The 18,998-nt window shown below is 42.3% G+C and overlaps 1 protein-coding gene across 2 annotated transcripts in view; it reads right to left on the reverse strand.

Moving 5' to 3' along the window:
• The window catches only part of ABL2 (ABL proto-oncogene 2, non-receptor tyrosine kinase), a 49,682-nt gene extending 32,780 nt beyond the window's left edge, over positions 1-16,902 (reverse strand). For both annotated transcript variants that reach the window (XM_074597198.1, XM_074597195.1), the window contains exon 1: positions 16,670-16,902. In XM_074597198.1, the coding sequence (XP_074453299.1) occupies positions 16,670-16,844 (175 nt within the window). In that variant the 5' untranslated portion in view covers positions 16,845-16,902. The remainder of the gene's footprint in view (positions 1-16,669) is intronic.
• Positions 16,903-18,998: the final 2,096 nt, after the last annotated feature.

The following is an 18,998-nucleotide window of genomic DNA, read 5'->3' on the forward strand; positions in this document are numbered from 1 at the left end:
CAGGGTCACACCTCAGGTTCTGAAGCTGGAAAAGCTGAGTAATGGCAAACATCAAATTGTCATGATCAAATACACCAAGCAAAATCACCCCTCACAAGGACTGACTAATCTAGGTTGGCATGTTCTCTTACTAGGAATGTCAAATGTGACTGTTAGTTTGAGAATTGGGTCTAATTAAAATGCAGCAGCAGATTACCAGCGTAAGAACTTAATTCCTAATTACTAGAGAAACTAGACTCAAAGATTTATTCATGGAACTGAGAGTCTTCTGGCAGAAACATTGGTCAAATAATCCCTTTGGTTATCTAACTTGAAGTTCACACCTAGTTCAGCTTGAAGGACAGCCAGCCTTTTCCTCTAGCTGTCAGTCTCATCAACTCAATGACAGCAATGAAGAGCTGCTGCTCATGGGCACTGGGTTATAATCAGCTTTTCATTCAAGGCATACATGTGTAGCATGGTAAAAGGCCATTAAGGCCAAGAACGCAATGAGCACTTAAGTAAAATATGTGTTAAAAAACCCCACCCTTAAACCAGGTAAGAAGTGATCATACTCTTAGAAACCTGAGGAAGTAACCTCTTATGACGAGAATAGTGCCTTTGACTCTTTAAGCATCTGAGTTAACTCACTTCTGAATTTCAAAGATTCTAAAAGGACAAATTTCAGGGACTTGTCTCAGATAGTAGCGTTGCTAAAGACATACAATGCGAAGTGTCTGCGTATAGCCCTCCCCGAGGCATAAGAGACAAAACCACTGAACTATTTTGCTTAGGTTTTGAGGGTGCAGACTGGCTAAGTGAACCCAGCAGGCAGCTGCTGCCAGATGGGTGGTGGTTTCCCCAGCTCCCAGCTGCCTCCTCTGCTGCCTCCTGCATGCTCGCACCCACGTTCATCTGATGTGCAGCAAGCTGGGTCAGGAAATCAAACCAGCACTTCAGAGTTTTCTGTTGGTTTAGCTCCCTGGACTGGCTTGCCACAGAGCTAGATGAGAATGAGTACTGGTAAAGGAGCACAGTGGTTGTGGGGACAAGCTTCTCTTCTGACAAGTTTTCATTAATTCAGCTTTATTGTGCTGTAATTCAGATACAGGGTATAGCTGGCTTGAATCCCTGTTAAGAGTTTACTACATGATTAGGTATTTTTTAGATCAACTTACAACCCCCTCCACCTTAGAAAAAAATTAATGCAAGGATTCTTACTTTGAAAATCCCTGGTGAATCTTTTGAAAATTATGTATTGTGAATACTGTAGACAGATTACTTATAACGGACTTCATACTACTGGTGCTGCTACTGTTGGCCCCATTAAGGGGAAATTACATTAGACACAATAGATGCATGCTCTAGCAGCAGGACTGAAACTGAATGACTCACTCAATTACACTATATGGAATCTAATGATTTAACTTCTAAAGAAAGGGCAGGGCTTCCTACGTAGTGACAGGTACAACGTAATTATGGCGAAATGGACAGTCTTGGCTTTGTTCTTAACACATGAAAGTGGTTACTGTAATCTAAGACAAATACATAAAATGCAGGTTGTCCCTTTAAACTGGGAGGAAAAATATTGAGGTCTGGGTGTGGAGGTCTTAGACCAGTTTTATTGGGCACTTTGCCACTGTTATGAAAGCAGTATATCACAGAAGGGTGGTAGCCTACTCTCAAGGAAAAAATACAACCGGAAAAATCAGTGTGTGCAAAAAAAGTTGTAACCTGGGCAGGGGAAAAGAGGAAGGAGAACTGAGAGCACACTGGTAAAGCACAGAAAAGCACTATGGTCTATATGAGCATTATCTGTTTAGAGGGATGTGGCATTCACACAGGCTCAGACCAGGAGAACTCCACCTCTATGAAGAGGTTAGCATTATCTTGACAACCTGAATGGGGATGTGTAGCTCTTATAACCATCACAAGAGACTTATGAAAAGAAACACTTCAAACAACTCCTTACCCTAATTAAGATTCAAAAACTGAGCCTTCTGCAGCTGTTGACATTCATCTCCTGTGTTTGTCTGGAGCTTTGGGGTGGGGATCATTGTGGAGAGCACAGACCCTGGCAGACACAAACGCTAACTGCGCAGCTGTCTCCGGAGGCACGCTGCTGAATGGGCTCGGCATTCCTCCCCGGAGACCAGGCCTGAGATGCGCAGTTGTATTTTTTTCAGATTTAAAATTGCAGGAGTGCTAACATACAAAGTTGAGAGGGAACACATGTGATGTGCCTGTTCTTTTACACAAGAGGCAGTCAGGAAACAGCAGCATGAGTATCTCACCCCAAACAGTGAAATCTTTCTAAATCTAGGTAATTGCTCTCTGGAGGCTGAATTGTTCTCCAGATTTGTGACAACATGCAGTGATATTTTTCCCATGAGGATATTAATTCTTGTAAGATTTATTTCCAAATCCTCTGGTAGGTAACTATCTATCCTGCTCAACTGTCTACAACTAAACAATAAGATCTACAATTTTTGCTGAAACACTTTGTTAGTAATTTAAGAGAAAGACTACGTACCAAATCTGAGGCTGTTTTGTACCTGTTTTGTGGATGACTACCCTCACTAGTGCTAACCATGCTGTACCCTTCACTAGCAGTAAATGCTTATTCTTGCATGGATTAAATTCACAGCCTACAGAACACTCTCAGTTGGGGCATGCTAATATTATGACTTGATACTACAGGGGATATTTTTGTAGCACTCGATATACTGAGTGCCTCACAGTTTTGATATTTTATTCTCTTGACAGTCCTACAGAGTAGGGTAAAATTTGTACTATGCAGAAAAAGGTCTAAAGCAAAGAAACAAAGTAGTTTGCTAAATATCAGACTGAAAGCTATGGCAGAGTGGGACTCAAACCAGTGATGATCATCCGTCCTTCCTAAAGTGTGATACTTAGAGCTTTTGTTACAAAATCCTTACAGTATGTATCTGTCAAATGAATAAGACTCAACTACTGATATTCTCTAAACAGAAACTCCTACACTTCTTAGCACTAATGAAGTAGAATTAAAACCAGTAGCTTTAAGTTCAAGCATCAAAAAAGGAAGAAAATCTGTCATAGGAGTAAGTATAATAGAAAGCCTCTACAGTCAAACTTGAAAAAGAAAGTACGATCCGGTGGAAAGGGTGCTGTGTTAGTAGTTCTGCAAGAGACCTATTGCATAAACCATCTTGTGTCCTCATGCCTCTCACTTATCTGTTCAATAAAACACTGTCTTCCTTCTATAAACTTACTACTCTAACAGTGTGCGTCGGGGGGCGGAGGGGGGGGGAATAGACTAAATACTACTATGGAAAATAGTTTTCTTACTGCAGGGATTTTTACTCATGCCAGTATCTAATTTTTTTTATATTTAAACAAAGATGGTACCTTCATGGGGAGAAACAATTTTCTTCAATTCCTGCATGTCTGTATTCCTGGTTTTAGAGCTGACATCCTTTGTCTGTCAGCAAAGGCAAGGAATTTGGGAAAAAGCTTTCCCCAAGAACAGAAGAGAGTCAGACAGAAAAGGCACTGTGCATCACCTTTCTCATTTTCAGAACAGCTATGGCTCCAAATAAAGATACAGGCAGCTGAGTAAGAATACTAAACACTCATAGGAAAGGAAACAGTACTTCCTAATTTGTCGCCAGCACCAGTTCCTGGATATTCAATTCTGTTTCCCTTTAAGCATCAGACAACCTCATTTCACACAGTATTCATTATGGAATGACACTTGTTCTCAACACACAGGATCATTACCTAATTTCTAAAAGCATAAGAGCAATCCCTGGAAGGGCAACCTTCAGTTTGGTGATATGAAGCACTGCTGTACCAGAGGGGTTTATTCCATATACTAAAGCCTGCTACTCTATTAACAAACCAAGATGACGCTTCTATAATAGCTTTTATGGTTTCAAAAGTTACAAGCCCACCTCCCTGTAGGCTCAGGGGGTGGAGCATAGCAGGTCACTGTGTGATGAAGAGTGTTTTAATCTTTCTGTAAGAGGAAATAATGGATGGGTGGATGTAACAAAGCTGGATGCCAAAGCCTGAAATAAGCTTATAACAAATTAGGAAAATGTAGGAAACAACCTCATAACAAATTAGGAAAATGTAGGGGAGACAAGAGGGCAGCTACACCATACCAGAAGTCATGCCTTTGCTTTTCCATGATAGTACGTAAGACAGAAAGTCTGTCTTGGTTGTATTTGAAACAGATTTTCATATCTCATTTCTAGTGGTGTGGTTTAGGACTGATTACGGTGTTTCTTTCAATGTGGCCTTTTGCTGACTAGTATTAAAGGGAATAAGTGACTTTTAGGAAAAACACAAATTCATCCCAATTTAGTGTTAACAACTACTCCACAGCTGAGCAGTCAATGATGAACACCACAGCAGTGTGAGGTGATCTTATTTTTTTGTAATTACATACCTAAGCCCTAAACACCAGGTTTGAGACCTCTTTGCAGAGATCTTGTCTGCCAGCCAATAACCCAACTGCATGAATGCTCACTGCAATTCACTCTTTTGCTTGTATTGCTCTACTGTTAAACAACCAAAGACAGTGTACTGAAGTTCTCTATCTGTTGCTAATTCACTGTAGCTTCAGCCTCTTTATGGACGTTTGACAGATAACATTCAGCAAAGCACGGTGCTTTGAGCTTCCATTTCAAGGCAAGTCAAACAATTAACACAAACACTAATCTTCTTTCAGACCTATTATCATGCCACGAGTATTTTGAAAATACAGGCTAGAACCACAACAAACACGTTTGTCTAACAGCCTACAGGATGAGACAAGAGTGCATCACTGAGCATTTAGCCTGCAGACAGCTTTTCTGTGTTTATGCAAAAGTTAAGTCTAAGCATCTCCATAAAACAAGCAAGCATTATTGCCGTTTTACAGATGAGAACTGCACAGAAGCAATGAGAATTAACTCTTAATTTGAGGGCTCAGATTACCTAGCCAGAAGTATCAGATTTAATGTCTTTTCATGCTCATGTTGCCTGCATACTTACACATAAACAAGCTGGAAAACTTCTCTTACCGGCAGATGAAGTTATCTAGGATAAAGTCCAACAGAAACGAAACAACTAAAAAGGAAGCAGTTTGGCTCTTAAAGCAAAATGAACAGGAATTCCCTTAAATTTTAAGATAGTTACATCTGCCTTTTGATAATTGGATATTGCCTGCTTTCATAAACCAAAAGTTACTTAAAACACTCTTAATTGTAACACAGTGATGATGGGGGGAAAAAACCCTCTACTTAACAGAAAAACCTTGTAGCAATGGACAAATTATGTCAAAGCATTGTAGCACCCTCTCGTGGTAGGCTGGATAATCATGTTCTCCATAAGCAGCTGCAATTGATCCTTTTATCTTCAAAATTCACACAGCCTCCTGTGTGCTGCCCAGGCTCCTCAGCTAACGTGGGAGTTCTGCCCAGCATAAGGCTGTGCTCCTTCAGACTCACCTGCTCCCCGCTGACAATGCGGTGCGTGTTTCAAAGCCTGCTTCCCTGCTCGAACATAACAAGGTGAACTCTGGGTGGAGAGGGGAAAGCAAAAGCAAGCAGAAAGGCTCTACAAGAGGTTCCTCATAGTCAAATGCTGTTCCTGTTCAGGAACAAAATGCTTACTGGCAATGGCTCATGCATATCAGCTGCAGTGTAGCTCTGTAACAGATGATGCACAACAGAAAACATGCTAATATTCAGCACCTGGGGATACCATTCCCCTATGTGTAATGCAAGAAAACTACCAAAGCTCACCTGAGTCTAAACAGCTTATAATTATGCTGCCTTTAGGCATGCTAGTTTCCATAGCCAACAACACAAGTGAGTATAATAGCAGGGCTAAGTCCATCTGCCTGTGGCTGAGCAGGTACTTAGAAGCCAGCTGAGCATTATTCTGGAGTTACGCTGCACCTAGAAGCAGTTATATGCTTTTTCACCTTCCCCTAAAATGAGAAAAACATTTTATTTAGCAGAAATGCTAACAAAGCACACACACAAAAAGTCATTGCACCTCTACTGTTCATGGTGCAAGCCTGTGTGTTGATGGAAAGACACATACAAAGTGTCTTATTCAAATTTAGCTTAACCATTTGACAAAAAATACATGGAAGCTATGCAGACTTACATCAAAATAAGAATTAGAAGCTCTGTACAAGACAACAGACAAGCTTAGCTCTGACAGACTTAAGCCTCTGGCCTATTTCAACTTCTCAAAGAATATCTGTACTTCTAAATTGCAGGAATTACCACACAATTAAATGACTGATTTAGAGGGCAATGCTCTCTTTAAACATTTTTCCCCTAAAGAAGTTAAATATATTTAATTATGATGACCTAAAAACAGAAAATGAAAAAAATTTATGACAAAACAGATTTAGTACTGTTATGACAAAAGCAAGAATTTAACCTGCTAGACTTCTCTTTCACAGGATAGCCGTGGCAGGCTACACAAATCTTCATTTATGCATCTACTGATTTTGCACATCAATCCTGAGCCACCTAGTGTACCTCTGGAAGGAAAAAAAAGTATGAAAAGTGGGCTAGTTGTTCTTCTGTAGTTTATACCAGACTCAAATGTATTAGTTTACTCAAAAAAATAAATCTCAGTTTCTTTTACCATGAAAAATCAGCTCCTTCCTCACAGCTACATTGCAAACCTTAACACCCAGTTTTTTAAGATCCTGAAGAAAAAACCTAAATATAACTTAAAATACTAGCACCACAAAACACTATATTCCATTTTCCTATTTATTCTAAGGATCTTCTGTACACAAAGCCTTTTTAATCTAATGAAGTACCTCTGGTTTCTCTGTTAACTCTTGGTATTTAAATAATAACAAAAAAAGCCATAAATCAAAATTAAGTAAAACCAACAAACATCATCCTGAATAACAAGCATACAATTTATGATTAGTGGAAAAGTATATTGCTGTGCTTCACTGGGTAATTGGGCCAGAGCACAGGTTTCACACTGGTATCAATTACAAAAGCACTGTTCATCCCTCCCCAAGCTGTACACATCTTTTGGCCTCAAAAAAAGAGAAAACCTACCAAAACCCCACTCATCTACCTAGCCAGGAGAAAGCAGAATAATTCTGCAGGGCCTGCAGAGAGGTCGCTCTCACTATTTATATATGTTACTGCCACAAATGATAAAGCTCACCGTGGCTTACTTGATGCCAATTCTGTCAATAAAAAAGCAGGTTTGAAAACAAACCAGAAATGAGTGGTATCACCACAAAGTGATCAAACAAACAACTTCTGGAGCATCTGTTCAAGGGCTTGCCTATACCACAGCCTTTATGCTTTGATCAAGGTGCCATTTTAAGAGTAACTTTACCAAGACTTGACTCTATTAATATCAACAATATTATAAAGAGCACATGTAGGACATTCAGCAATTTAACATTCAAGTTTGAAGAACTTGCTATTTTAACTTTAGTATCTTAAATCTGAGCCCAAGCGCTGCCAACTATTAGACTGAATTTTTTTTCTTTGATGGTTTATAGATGAAAAGATGAAAAAACTTAATTTATAGGAGAAAAGGAAACACAAATCGGCTCTCAGACAAAGGACGCTGTTTCTCTTTCACTTGTACTGAAGTAGAGCTTTACAATTAAAACCTGTATTCTAAGAAAAAACTGCATCAAACGCAAGCGGTAAGTCCATGCTTATGCAATCCAGCTCAGGCCAGTATAAGCTTGAGTTCTGCTGCACCCAGTGACTTAATGGAGGAAGGAAGCTATACCACTAACCGTTTCAAAAGATCTTCAAGGTTATTCAGATTCAGTCCGTTTCACTCTTCCTAGATGACATAACTTGTAAAAATTTTAAAAACGCTTACATAAACAGACTTCTTTTACTGCTAAACAGTCAGCATAGTTTCATTAATTGGCAAGTTCTGACATATTAGAGTGCTGGATCGGAAATAACACTGTAAAAATTATTTCTTTTGAAATCCCTTCAAGGCTAATCCAGTTTTTTTTCTATTAAGTACACTTCAGAAGTACCAGTATAGCTCTATCTTGTCTCTACTTCTGCTCTTGGCTTTTCTAAGTAGCAACACAAAATTGATATTCTCATCAGTTGCACAGCCTCCCACAGGTTTCTGAATAGCAGCAGTAAAACTGAACAGTCTTGTTAACTCCATGACACTGCTGGTAAGGAAAATGAACCCTAAGCAGCAAAGCCTTTGAAATAATCTTGAGAAACTGAGTTGATCCTGTAAGCTAAGAAAGGCCTCATTATATTAATTTACACTCCAGCTTGGGTTTGAAGGGTTATCTTCACAATCCACGGGCTACAAAATTAAAAAGTATAAACATTTTCCTTTTTTGTCTAGAAAACAGACCCGCGCTCTGTAAACACCTTTCGGACCCCCAATGTTTAGGGTAAATGTAGGAAGTAATACTAATCTACTCGGATATGACAATATTTAAACAAGTTCTAGGCTAGGCCACGTTCGAGTGTACACAGATTTGTGATGAGGAAGTGTTTCTTCACTTTGCAATTCCTGTATGTTTTGGTGTGCATACTGTACAGGCACAGTACTCTCTGCAGTCAACTTCTCCAAAAATTATGGGTCTAATTGAACACAGAATCTGAAAAAACAGGAACACTTCATGGCCTATGCTACATACTACCACCGTAATAGCAAATATTAATATAATTTCTTTCAACCAGAAGCAAGCCTGACACCTGTTTCAAAATTAGCCATGGTGCTGAGCATGCTCGACCTGCAACGAAAGTGATTATTGGTATCTTATGCCAATTCACTGTAAATCCCACATATGAACTCTACAGAGTGTATACGTGTTAACTCTTCAAGTGTACTTGATTCTACCTCTGGCGAGAAGGGAACAAGAGGAGGAGATTTTGGTGGGTTTTTCTTTCCCAAAACAAACAGTCCTGCAAGTTAACATTTGGTTGTGTTCCAGGAGCTTGGAACTCTCATCTTGTTGTTCCTGATCTCAGTCATCAGCCATGTCAGCCCTGAATTGGTCAGGCTGTTGGACTAGATGATCATTGTAGGTCCCTTTCAACTAAAACAGTCTAGTCTATTCTATGGAGGGAAACCCCCCAACCAGTATGCTGCCCACTACAGGGACATCAGTCTGTAATCCACTTCTAACTTATCACAGATCAATTTAGAAGGCCCACCTGTCTCATTCAACAATTATTAAATACACCCAAGATGGTATTTTGACTGTTCAGCTTCAGACATAATGTTTTAAAATACAATCTCCAGTCTACCAAAATTCACTATTAAGGAGAAGCTGCAAGATCAGCTTTTACCCTTTTCTCTTTTCCCAGTCTTTCCTTATTCCCATTCTTTCCTCTCCAGCATTATCTGTCTTTCTGGAGATACTCTTCTTCATAACTGTTCATCCTTCATATCCTAGTTGAGATGACGACAAATAGGAACAGCAGAGACACGCCTGATGCTTTGTTGTTGGGATTATTGTAGGAGAAAAGAAGGAGAAATAGACTGGGAGGTGCACAGGGTGACAAATCCAGAATGTTCTCTTCCTCCTATCCTCTAACTTGATTCCTAATTCACCCCAACAGCAGCAGGAGATGGTTCCTATGCCTTTGCCATATATAGCTTGTAACAAGAAGCAGCTACTTCTGGTTCACTTTAGTATTAAATAACAACAAACCCAACAAAACACCAAACAAACCAGGAAAGAGCCCCAAATCCAAACCAGTATTATCAAATTACGGGATGAGGGGATGCAGAACTGTCCTATACAAAATGAGTTTTCCTTCATTGAAGAGATATGTTTCTTACATAATTATAGTCGAAATTCTCACCTTGCTATTGTCATAGAATATTTTCAAATCAACGTAAGTGAAGCTCCAAGTTTATTAACATATGTAATTATTTTTAATGGAAGTATCATAGTAAGATTAAGATCCTAAGGACAATGTTTGGGAGAGAAGGACAGGAGAAGAGGAAAGGCATTTCTTGAATGAGTTCAGTCTTAAACAACATACATTTAAATGGCCTTTAAAGAACACTAAAAGATCGAAATAAAAACAATTCAATTCTTAGTGAAGTATTTCTGTGCATCTTTGTCTCCCCCTCAAAAGAGTCAAAGTTATTTTTGGACTGTTTTTTGAAATTCCTGTGCTGATTTAGCTGATACTGAAAGCCACCTATTAAAAAGTTAATTTATACACAGTTGCAGATAAGCAATCGTACTGGGAGATGTGCATGTCTTTATAGCAAGCCCGCAAAGCGCACGAAACTTCCTGAGCAGATATGGGTAATATAACTAAGCTTTGTTGTTGTGGTTTACAGTGTTACCAACAGGAAGCCTCAATGGTTTTGTAACAGTCGCTTATTCTAGAAAGAATAACCTCCACGGATAACACCAAGATCAGCCTTTAAAATAAAGTATTTCATAACCACAAAACCAGAGAAATGTCAGGGATGATGCAGTAATGGTGAGAGAACCATTACTTTGGACCCAACAAGTCAACTGCGTTACTCCACTCAGGGCAAGCTTTTGTTTCTCTCCTGCTGTGTTGAGGGAAACAGAGACTGCTGGTGGTCCAAACAACAGTGAGAAATATTTCTTTACCAGTAAACTCTTCTGAATGCTGTTAAGAAGGAACTTGTATGCCTGCTTTTCAGATTCACCTGCAAAGCCAGTCAAGGGGCAATTTGCACTACTGCTACCAAACTTTGCATCATTCATAGTTACGGACTGTTGAAAGAACTACTAACCATTTGGCAAGCAGTGATTTAGGATATCAGATTCTGAAACAGTTATAGTGTAGGAGAGGCTTTAGTCTGTGATCAACCGTCCTTGGCTTTTTGAAATAGAACAAGGTGAAAATGAACTTGGCAAGTCACTAAACAAAACCTGTGTTACTTGTAATAACTTTCACATGCATCCCTACTGGAATAAGTATAAACTGCTGTTTCTTGTTTTATATTAGTTGGATTTTAAGAGAGTTTCTTGTGAGTGTGAACTACTCAGCTGTCAGCAGTATTTAGAAGACAGTTTATGGATAACAAGTATACTGGAAACATTAAGTTGTGACAACTAAGAGAAATGGGCTAGAATAAATCACACTAACGATCTAGCTTTATCTATAAAACAAATATCTAAAAAGTATGATTTGCCTTCAGCAAGGTCTGGCCTGCTTTAAGAACAAAAATGACATATGCTGAAGTGGGTGGGTCACAGAACAGGTCACTTCTCCTGAGCACCAGTGAAAACATGATTTCAAGCCTACTGTCCCAGAATCTGTAATTAGTACCAGCCATAAAATATTCCTGAAGCCAACCCTGCTACAGCATCTCTAGGAGATTGTCCAACTATGTTCCAACTATAATTATGTGAGCCATCAGTCCTGCTAGATTAAAAAAGATTATTTAAGCCACTTGTGACAATTTGCTTTTGTGTACAATAGCTTACACGTTCACTTTCCACTGATTTGTTCGCTTGGCCATGTCCCTATTTCCAAAAAAAAACCCAAAAATTTTTTTTTACAAAACACTGCACTTGCAAGCAATAGCAAGTTTGTGAAATATTGCTAGAACAACTTGTACCACACCATCTGCTACATGTGGAGAACTGAGAAATCAGAGATCTGTTGGGGCTTTGAGATTTGATTTTTAAGTTAGTCTGGAGAAGGTAAGACTGAAATGAAGTTACTTCAAAAGATGTTAGTCAGAACTATGTTCCCCTGTTTATGTGAAAAGTATATAGGAAATATACATATGCCAGGAATTACAATAGATCAGTAGTCTGGGTTATATTGTCCCTTCCATCAAGTTGGTAGAGTCCTCACTTGAGAAATACAGCATGCAAAAATCCTAACTTAAGACAAGGTATGAAAATGAGTACTGAGTGCAACCAAATCTGCAGGAATAATTTAGACATCATGGAAAATGATGCAATAGAGAACACACCTACAATTTTATGTTCTACGGGAGATGTTCCTCTAGACACTTAACTGAAACTATCCTTTATTCCCCAAACAATTAGTTAAGAGTTATTTATACATTATGGTCCCACAAGATTTCTGATTAACAGCACAAAGAGTCAGGCACTGAATACAGTGATTATATTCCATCTGCACAGAGCATTTACTGACAGGAAAGTCTGCGGGCAAGTAGCTCTGGCCTGAGCTAGCTGCATTTCACTGGGATGAAAAATAAAGAACATTTTAGGTGGCCCACAAAGTGCAGTTGTTAAACTGACCCTATTTTCTCTCCTTCTTTCCATTTTCCTGCATCCAGCCCTTCAGTTTCACTGAATTTCAAAGGGATAGTGTTATTTATGCTTCTTCCTGTTTTAGAATGTTTTTATCACGTGGCATAGCACTCCAACTGCCTTAGGGGAGCTTTAATGATAATTTTATTTTTAAAAGTATAGGCTTATCTTGCCTGACCTTGATGCACACAGTAAAAGGTTGTTAAACTCCTCCTCTAGAAAACAAAACAGGGAACAAATGTCCTGCGCCTGCTGGATCAAAAGCTCAAGTGTGGCAGAGCCTTCCGCTACCCCAAAATATATCACCAAGGCAACTCTAGCGGTATTGCAAACAGGTATTGCAAGGGCTTCCTAGCCAGGATTTAAATAATCTGCTTTTCCTGCGGTATGTTTTCTACAACACTCAGCAAGTCTTTTCGGAGATGAAAAGCATGCTAACGCCATTCCAAAGAATATCTGGGTACGGAAGGCAGTTATCACCGCTCTTCAGAAAAAATTACAGCATGTCACTGTTCGAAGGTCATACGAGGAGCCGAGTAGAGCCCATGCAACTTGGAAGTTGTTGGTTGTCATCAGTTGTACCCCTTTCCCTCAAACAAACTACTGAAAGGATAAGAAGATAACCTACTTCCCTGTTCTCTCCCCTGTTCCTTCTTTGAAAGGGAAAGCAAGCTCATCCTGTAATGGCACCAAGTACCGCTTATCTTTTCTGGTTGCACTGAACTGTAAGAATTTGATCAATAACTAGTGTTCACAGCGGCTTCTCCCTCTTGAGTTGTTGTCCCTGTGGTACTAGTTAATTCTGATGCAGCGTACATGGAAACACCGGTGTTTGAATAATCCTTCTGTTTACGCTCTTCCTTTCTAGTACATTACTAGCAACCGACATGCTTGATGATCCATTGCTTACTTTTATAAGTCACAGATTACATGCTAGGAATGCTCGTGACGGGGCACTTTGAAGGGCTAATTGCAAAAGGCTGCAAAATCCAGAACTATCTTTTGCATCCTGGAGAACTCTGCTCCACGGCTAACAAATCACATCAGTCTATCAGCTTGCTTAGGACTTTTCTGCCCAACTATACAGCAGTGCTCAAAGAATTCAATACTACGATGACCTGAGGCCTGCGGGAGCCTAGGTGTCTGTTCTCATGATAGAATAGCGGGATGCCACAATGCAGATTTCCCTGTTCTTTCCATAAATCAGAAAACATCTCCAAATTCCTTGCTTCTTCCAAAAATACATTCTGAAGTAGGTAGTGCCTGTATACCTGTAGTGCTTCTCCTACACGACTGTAACACAGCACACACTCTTGGGACAAACTAGTTCAACTCAATCTCTTGATTTTTCAGGGGTAACTACACTTCAAGTTAGTTGCGTAAAAATGCTCTTCTCTCAGTTTTGGTAGCCTGGCATAAGAGATTTTACACTTTATTGATTTGACAAAACCTGTTCTTCAAAATCCTATAGCAAAATGGGTCTGAGGCTGGAAACGTTGTTTAATTCCATCCTTTTCATAAACAATCCATAAGAAGCAACCCCAGAAACAGGACACCCTCAAAATGAACTTTGGCGAGAGTACTTAGAAAGGTTCACGTCACTCCTGGCACATTAGATATGATATCTGACAACATGAGCTGAGGAAGAGATTTATACTCATAAAGGGTCTAGCACCAGTCACAAGGCTGTCTTTCTCACATCAATGAATGCATGAAGGAAGGCAGATAATCCAGGCTCATCCTTAGACTGGCAGGTTTAGTCAGTGGTCCAAGAGTGCTAGCCCATAATCCTGTGCTCTTTCCATCACTTTTCATATACTGTGAATACACATCCCAGAGATAGGATGGAAGGATCAGGTTCAGAAAGAAATGACTAGAAAAGAGGCATGTGGATCAAGTAGTATTGCCAGCAATCACAGCATCTCAGCAAAAGAAGCATAGCACTTAAAGAAAGCTAGCAGAAAGCCAGGTTAAGTAAACACGGAGAACAAGGCCAGTAAATGAAAAATAAGAATAGAAGTTCAGAGGGAAAAAATATTCCCTCAGATAAGGGGAGTCAGGATCACAAGAACACAATTTCTCTGAGAAAGCAAGTGAAGTCCAGATTCTGGAACATGACAAAAACCTTTGCTTATTACCCAAGACAAGTATTTAAATAGGTACACAACTTTGACTAGCATTTGCTATAGACTATTAATAGTTGTTCACTGATTTCTAGGAAAATGTGCATAGACGCAGGGAACAATTTACACAGCTGAGGTTTTGACCAAGATGGGATGGGAGCTTGAAGCCTGCCCTGAAACTCTCAAAAACTGGATTGCCAAAAAAACCCACCCCTTTTACATAATCTAAAAGAATAAAAAGCTGTATCTTATTTTCAACAGACACATCTTCCTTTACAGTCTGCAAATAAAATAACAGAAGTAACAAAGACCTAAGTAAAATGATATTCATTACCTTACCGCTGAAGCAGATAACCTAAGCAACAAAAATAGTCATTATTTTAAAGATACAATTGCTGTTATCACAGAGGAGTGTTCTTTTTATATGCCACTGAACAGTTTTATTCAGAGCATGCTGACTTTCCCGGTTCGTTCTTGTTTCTAGGTCTAGAGCAGAAGGGCTGGCAGAGCACATAATTTGTCTGCGTGTGTGTGCGTGCATGCTTAAGAAAGTTTTTTCTCTCAATTTCCCTGCCATTACATGTAGATAATTCTCCCTACCATCTACCTTTAAAATTTAGTATGGTGGAGGGATGAGCTGGAAGGATTTGTTCAGGATGCTGAACTAAATTACTACTAAAACATGCAGCAATAATGAAAAGATGTGCTTGAGTCAGTCTCAACTGTGTTATTCTGAAGGAACTACATGTCTTCACGTGGTGTACTGTACTTCCCACAAATGTCCTTTCCATCCTAGCCTTGTAAGAGCAAGAACCAGTCAACTTGGTACCAAAACACTGAAAGACGGTCATTACCGGGAGTGCTCTTGCCTGCTAAGTCACACTTTGCAGTCTATACAGCAATTTTGCTCTGCTGCTCAAGACTTAGACCTCAGCATACTGAAAGAAGCAGGGTGCGTGCATAACCTCCAAGATCGGCTCCTAACATTGTGAATTTACAGTATTAGTCTATTTTATAGTAATGTTTCTGCCAAAGTGCCTTTTGAAGTACAAAACTACAAAGATGACAGAGTAAAACATTAAGTTGATGATATTACAGCTGAAAGATGCAATAAAATAGTAATCCTTAGTTTTAATTGTGGTAATAGCGGGTCAGGCGTTCCAGCAAGCACAGAGTTCTGTTTTGGTTTTAAAGTTGATACTGCTCCCTGACCTCAAAAGCTGTGACAACACTGAGATTTTAAGAACCAGATTTAGTGCCGCGCTCTTGTTTTGATAGATACTTATGTGTCAGCAGTCACAGCAGATGATATTTACATTTAGACTGCTGGTTGCATGTTCCTTAATCTTTTTGCCTATGCTCATTCTATTGAGCAAAAGAAAATATGTATTGTCAGAAGCAGCCTTGCTCTATAAACACTCACACCTCTCTTCACCAAAAGCCAAACCAGCCAAGCTCTCCATAGCAGAGTCAGTTATTTAGGATTAGAGATGCATCCACACATCTATTCTCAACATGTCTGTCAAGGCAGACATTTCAATTGATCATGCCTTCCAAAACTTGCGCATTATATTAAGATGTTGCCAAACAGATATAATAAATAAAAAAAACACCAAACGTAGTTACAAAGGGGGATTTGAAGTTGTGGGCTCCTCCTAAGAGAGATTACAGACCGTATTCATGTTGCATTAAATATTTCCGGTATCAGTTTACAGCAATAAGAATAGAAGCGGACAGGCAAAAACTTCAACTGAGAATCAGATGGCAGCTATAACACCCCAGTCAAAACAAGATCGCTTGCTCTGTCAGGAGCTCTATAGCAACAGAGACTTATAGATCTAGAAGAGCAAATTATAAGCGCCTCAGTAAACAGAAAGACAAAACACATGTAACGTTTACCTTTGTAAACAAAACCATAGCTAGGAACCGACGCAGTGACAGCTACCAAGCACTGCAAGTTTTGATTCCCGGTGGTGCCACCTCGGTCCTGCTGTGCATGGCGGGCAGTCCCTTCCCCCCAGCTCCGGGGGAAGTTTCTCCTGCCCCGATCTCGTCGCCAGGCTCCGGGCCGGGCCGAGGCGAGCATCCCCCGGGACGTGGCAGGGGCTGCCCCGCTCTGTCCGCCTGCAAGAGGCGCCTCTCCTCACCCCGGCAACAACTCTCCCCTCCCCCATTTAAACCAACAACAACAAAAGAGGGAGGGGAAGGAAGGGCGATCTCGTTCCGAGCCCCCCACCCGATTCTCTGGTGGGGGGCGAGCGCAGGCGGGCCCCAGCCCCGGTTCGCCCCCCCGGCCCGGCCCGGCCCGGCCCCTCACCGTGCTGGGTGAAGATATTGAAGCCTCCCTCGGCGGTGCGCCCGACCGCCTCCCGCCGGCGGCCCGCCGGCCTGGCCGCGCTGCTTCCTCGCAGTCCCCGCGGCTGCTGCTGGTGCTGAGGCGGCGGCTGGAGCCCGGCGCCCGGCTCCCCGACGCGGCCCACCTGCTGCCCCATCGCCGCGCTGCCGGCCGCGGCCCGCGCTCACATGCCGCCGCCGCTCCCCGGCCCGGCAGGCGGCCTCCCCGCTCCTCCCCCCGGCGCGGCCCGGCGGCTCCCGCCCGCCTCGCCGCCCCCGCCGGCCCCCGCGGCGCTCCGGCCTGGGACTCACGGACTCGCCCCCTCAGCCCCCGCCGCCATCTTAAACCACAGAGCGCCGGGAGAGAGGGGACAGAGCGGCGCCCGCAGCCACCTCCGGTCCTCCCAGGGAGGCCGCCCACCCCGCCCCCGCTGCGGTCACATAGGCGCGGTGACACGGCCGGCGTGGCGGTGTCGGGGACAGGCACGGCGAGGGGTCATGGGCTGAAGAGTCAGACCCCCGGGTTGAGGGTTCTCCCGTCTCGGCCGCCGTTTGAGGCCGGGCGCCGGCGACCCGATCGAAGGCCGCGACTGTGGCCCCAGGGCTGCCCCCCTCATGGCGAGGCTGAGCCCCGTCCCCCTGAACACGCTTTCCCTGTGGGCTAAAGCCAGGCTGGTTCACTGGCGAACCCAAGCAGGTTCGTAGTGAGGTATGAAGCCAGACAGGGTGGTGGACCCGGCTGCAGAATGGAGTGCTGGGCCTGTCCTGTGCTGCGCCCGTCTGTCTCCTCCACCATGGAGCGCTCAGCGGGCCCCCCGCAAAGTCCCCGGGCTGCCACTGGGACCTGCGCTCCTCCGCCTCTTGCTCTCCTGGCCGAGGGTGTGGAGGAGGAGGAAGGCATGGCTGTGTGAAGAAGATCAGGCATGTTGGTGGCCAGAGGTGGTTCGCAGCAGCGTCTTGTCATCGGGTGGCTGAATGCGCGCTCTATTCTGTAACTAATCGGTAAACTGTCATCTTTCACCTTCTGTAATGTCAACATAAGGCTCTCCAAAGCCGAAGGGAGGTTTCATCCTAAAAGACAATGGTGCCTGTTGCAGCTTAGAGGACCTAGGCACTTAAAATTATTTCACTCTCCATGCTAGCTGCTGTTTCAGCAATGCATTGGCAATGTTGCCTCATCGTGGACAAGCCACAATGCAGCTCATCTTGGATGCCCTCACCACATCACTGAGCACTGACATGACAGTGACAAATTGGCTTGGTAACGCTCAGGGCCAGCCAGCTTCCAAGGAGCCAGAGCAACCTGTGGTCGGACCAACCTTTGCGTGGCTGTCCTGGGGTGGGAAGGTGAGGACAAGCTCCTCTCTGAGCTCCGTCAAAGTCAGCTTTCTTGCATGAAATTCCTAGCAACAGGAATTCTAAGGTCATATTCTACCAAAGGCCATGAGGTGCCACTGAAATGCTATCCGTACTGTCACATGCACTCAAACTGCTGCAATAATCATTCTGCTTAAAATACGGGTGGCTCATCCAGCTAGGTTGGTGTGTGCTCTGACACAGGCTGGACTAAATAGGAGTGAGAAGCACATGAAGTCAGAAATGCCTTAACTCACTAAATTGATGGACTAAGAACATTGGGGAGATCAGGAATTACAGACAGACTTGCTAATAACACACAACAAAACAGTTCTTAAAATAGCGCTGGGAACATCTGGGGTGTGGCATGGGGGTACGCATTGTCAAGCCCGGGACCTTGTGTGGGCATGGTTGTGTGTGTGTGTGAGCAGAGGGTGTCTCTGCAGGATGGACAGTCTCGGGCAGAACTGGCCCCCATGGGTAAACTCTGCAGTGGAGATATTTCCTGGTCCCATTCCAGATAGAATTTGCAGGGTTTGGCATTTATAAATGGTTTGCCTTGTAAACAAAATATATGTTCTCTAGAGACTGTAGAGAGACAACAAACATAGAACTCCCTCTTGCCATTTGCAGTTGCCATGTAGAATAGAACCACTCTTTAAAAATCAACAGAAATGGTATTTTTCTTTCCTAATGCCTCTTACTTGCTGCTCCTAAAGAGTATCCAGAGGAAGGCCATTAGCGTTTTAAAAGAAGAGGCCAGTGTCAAGAGACTATTGTATATAAGTGCACTAAGGAGAATTGGGTTTAAACACTGTTCTTCTTCCTCGGATCTCATGAAATCCCTCATTCTCCATGCCAGCAGCTTATGCACATATAGCAGCTCTCTGTGGGTTACGCTAATGTCTGACTGCGTGTAACTTGTCTGACACGAAGAAACATCTTAGCTGGGCACG

Source organism: Larus michahellis, chromosome 8, assembly GCF_964199755.1.
Source record: "Larus michahellis chromosome 8, bLarMic1.1, whole genome shotgun sequence".
Lineage (NCBI taxonomy): Eukaryota > Metazoa > Chordata > Aves > Charadriiformes > Laridae > Larus > Larus michahellis.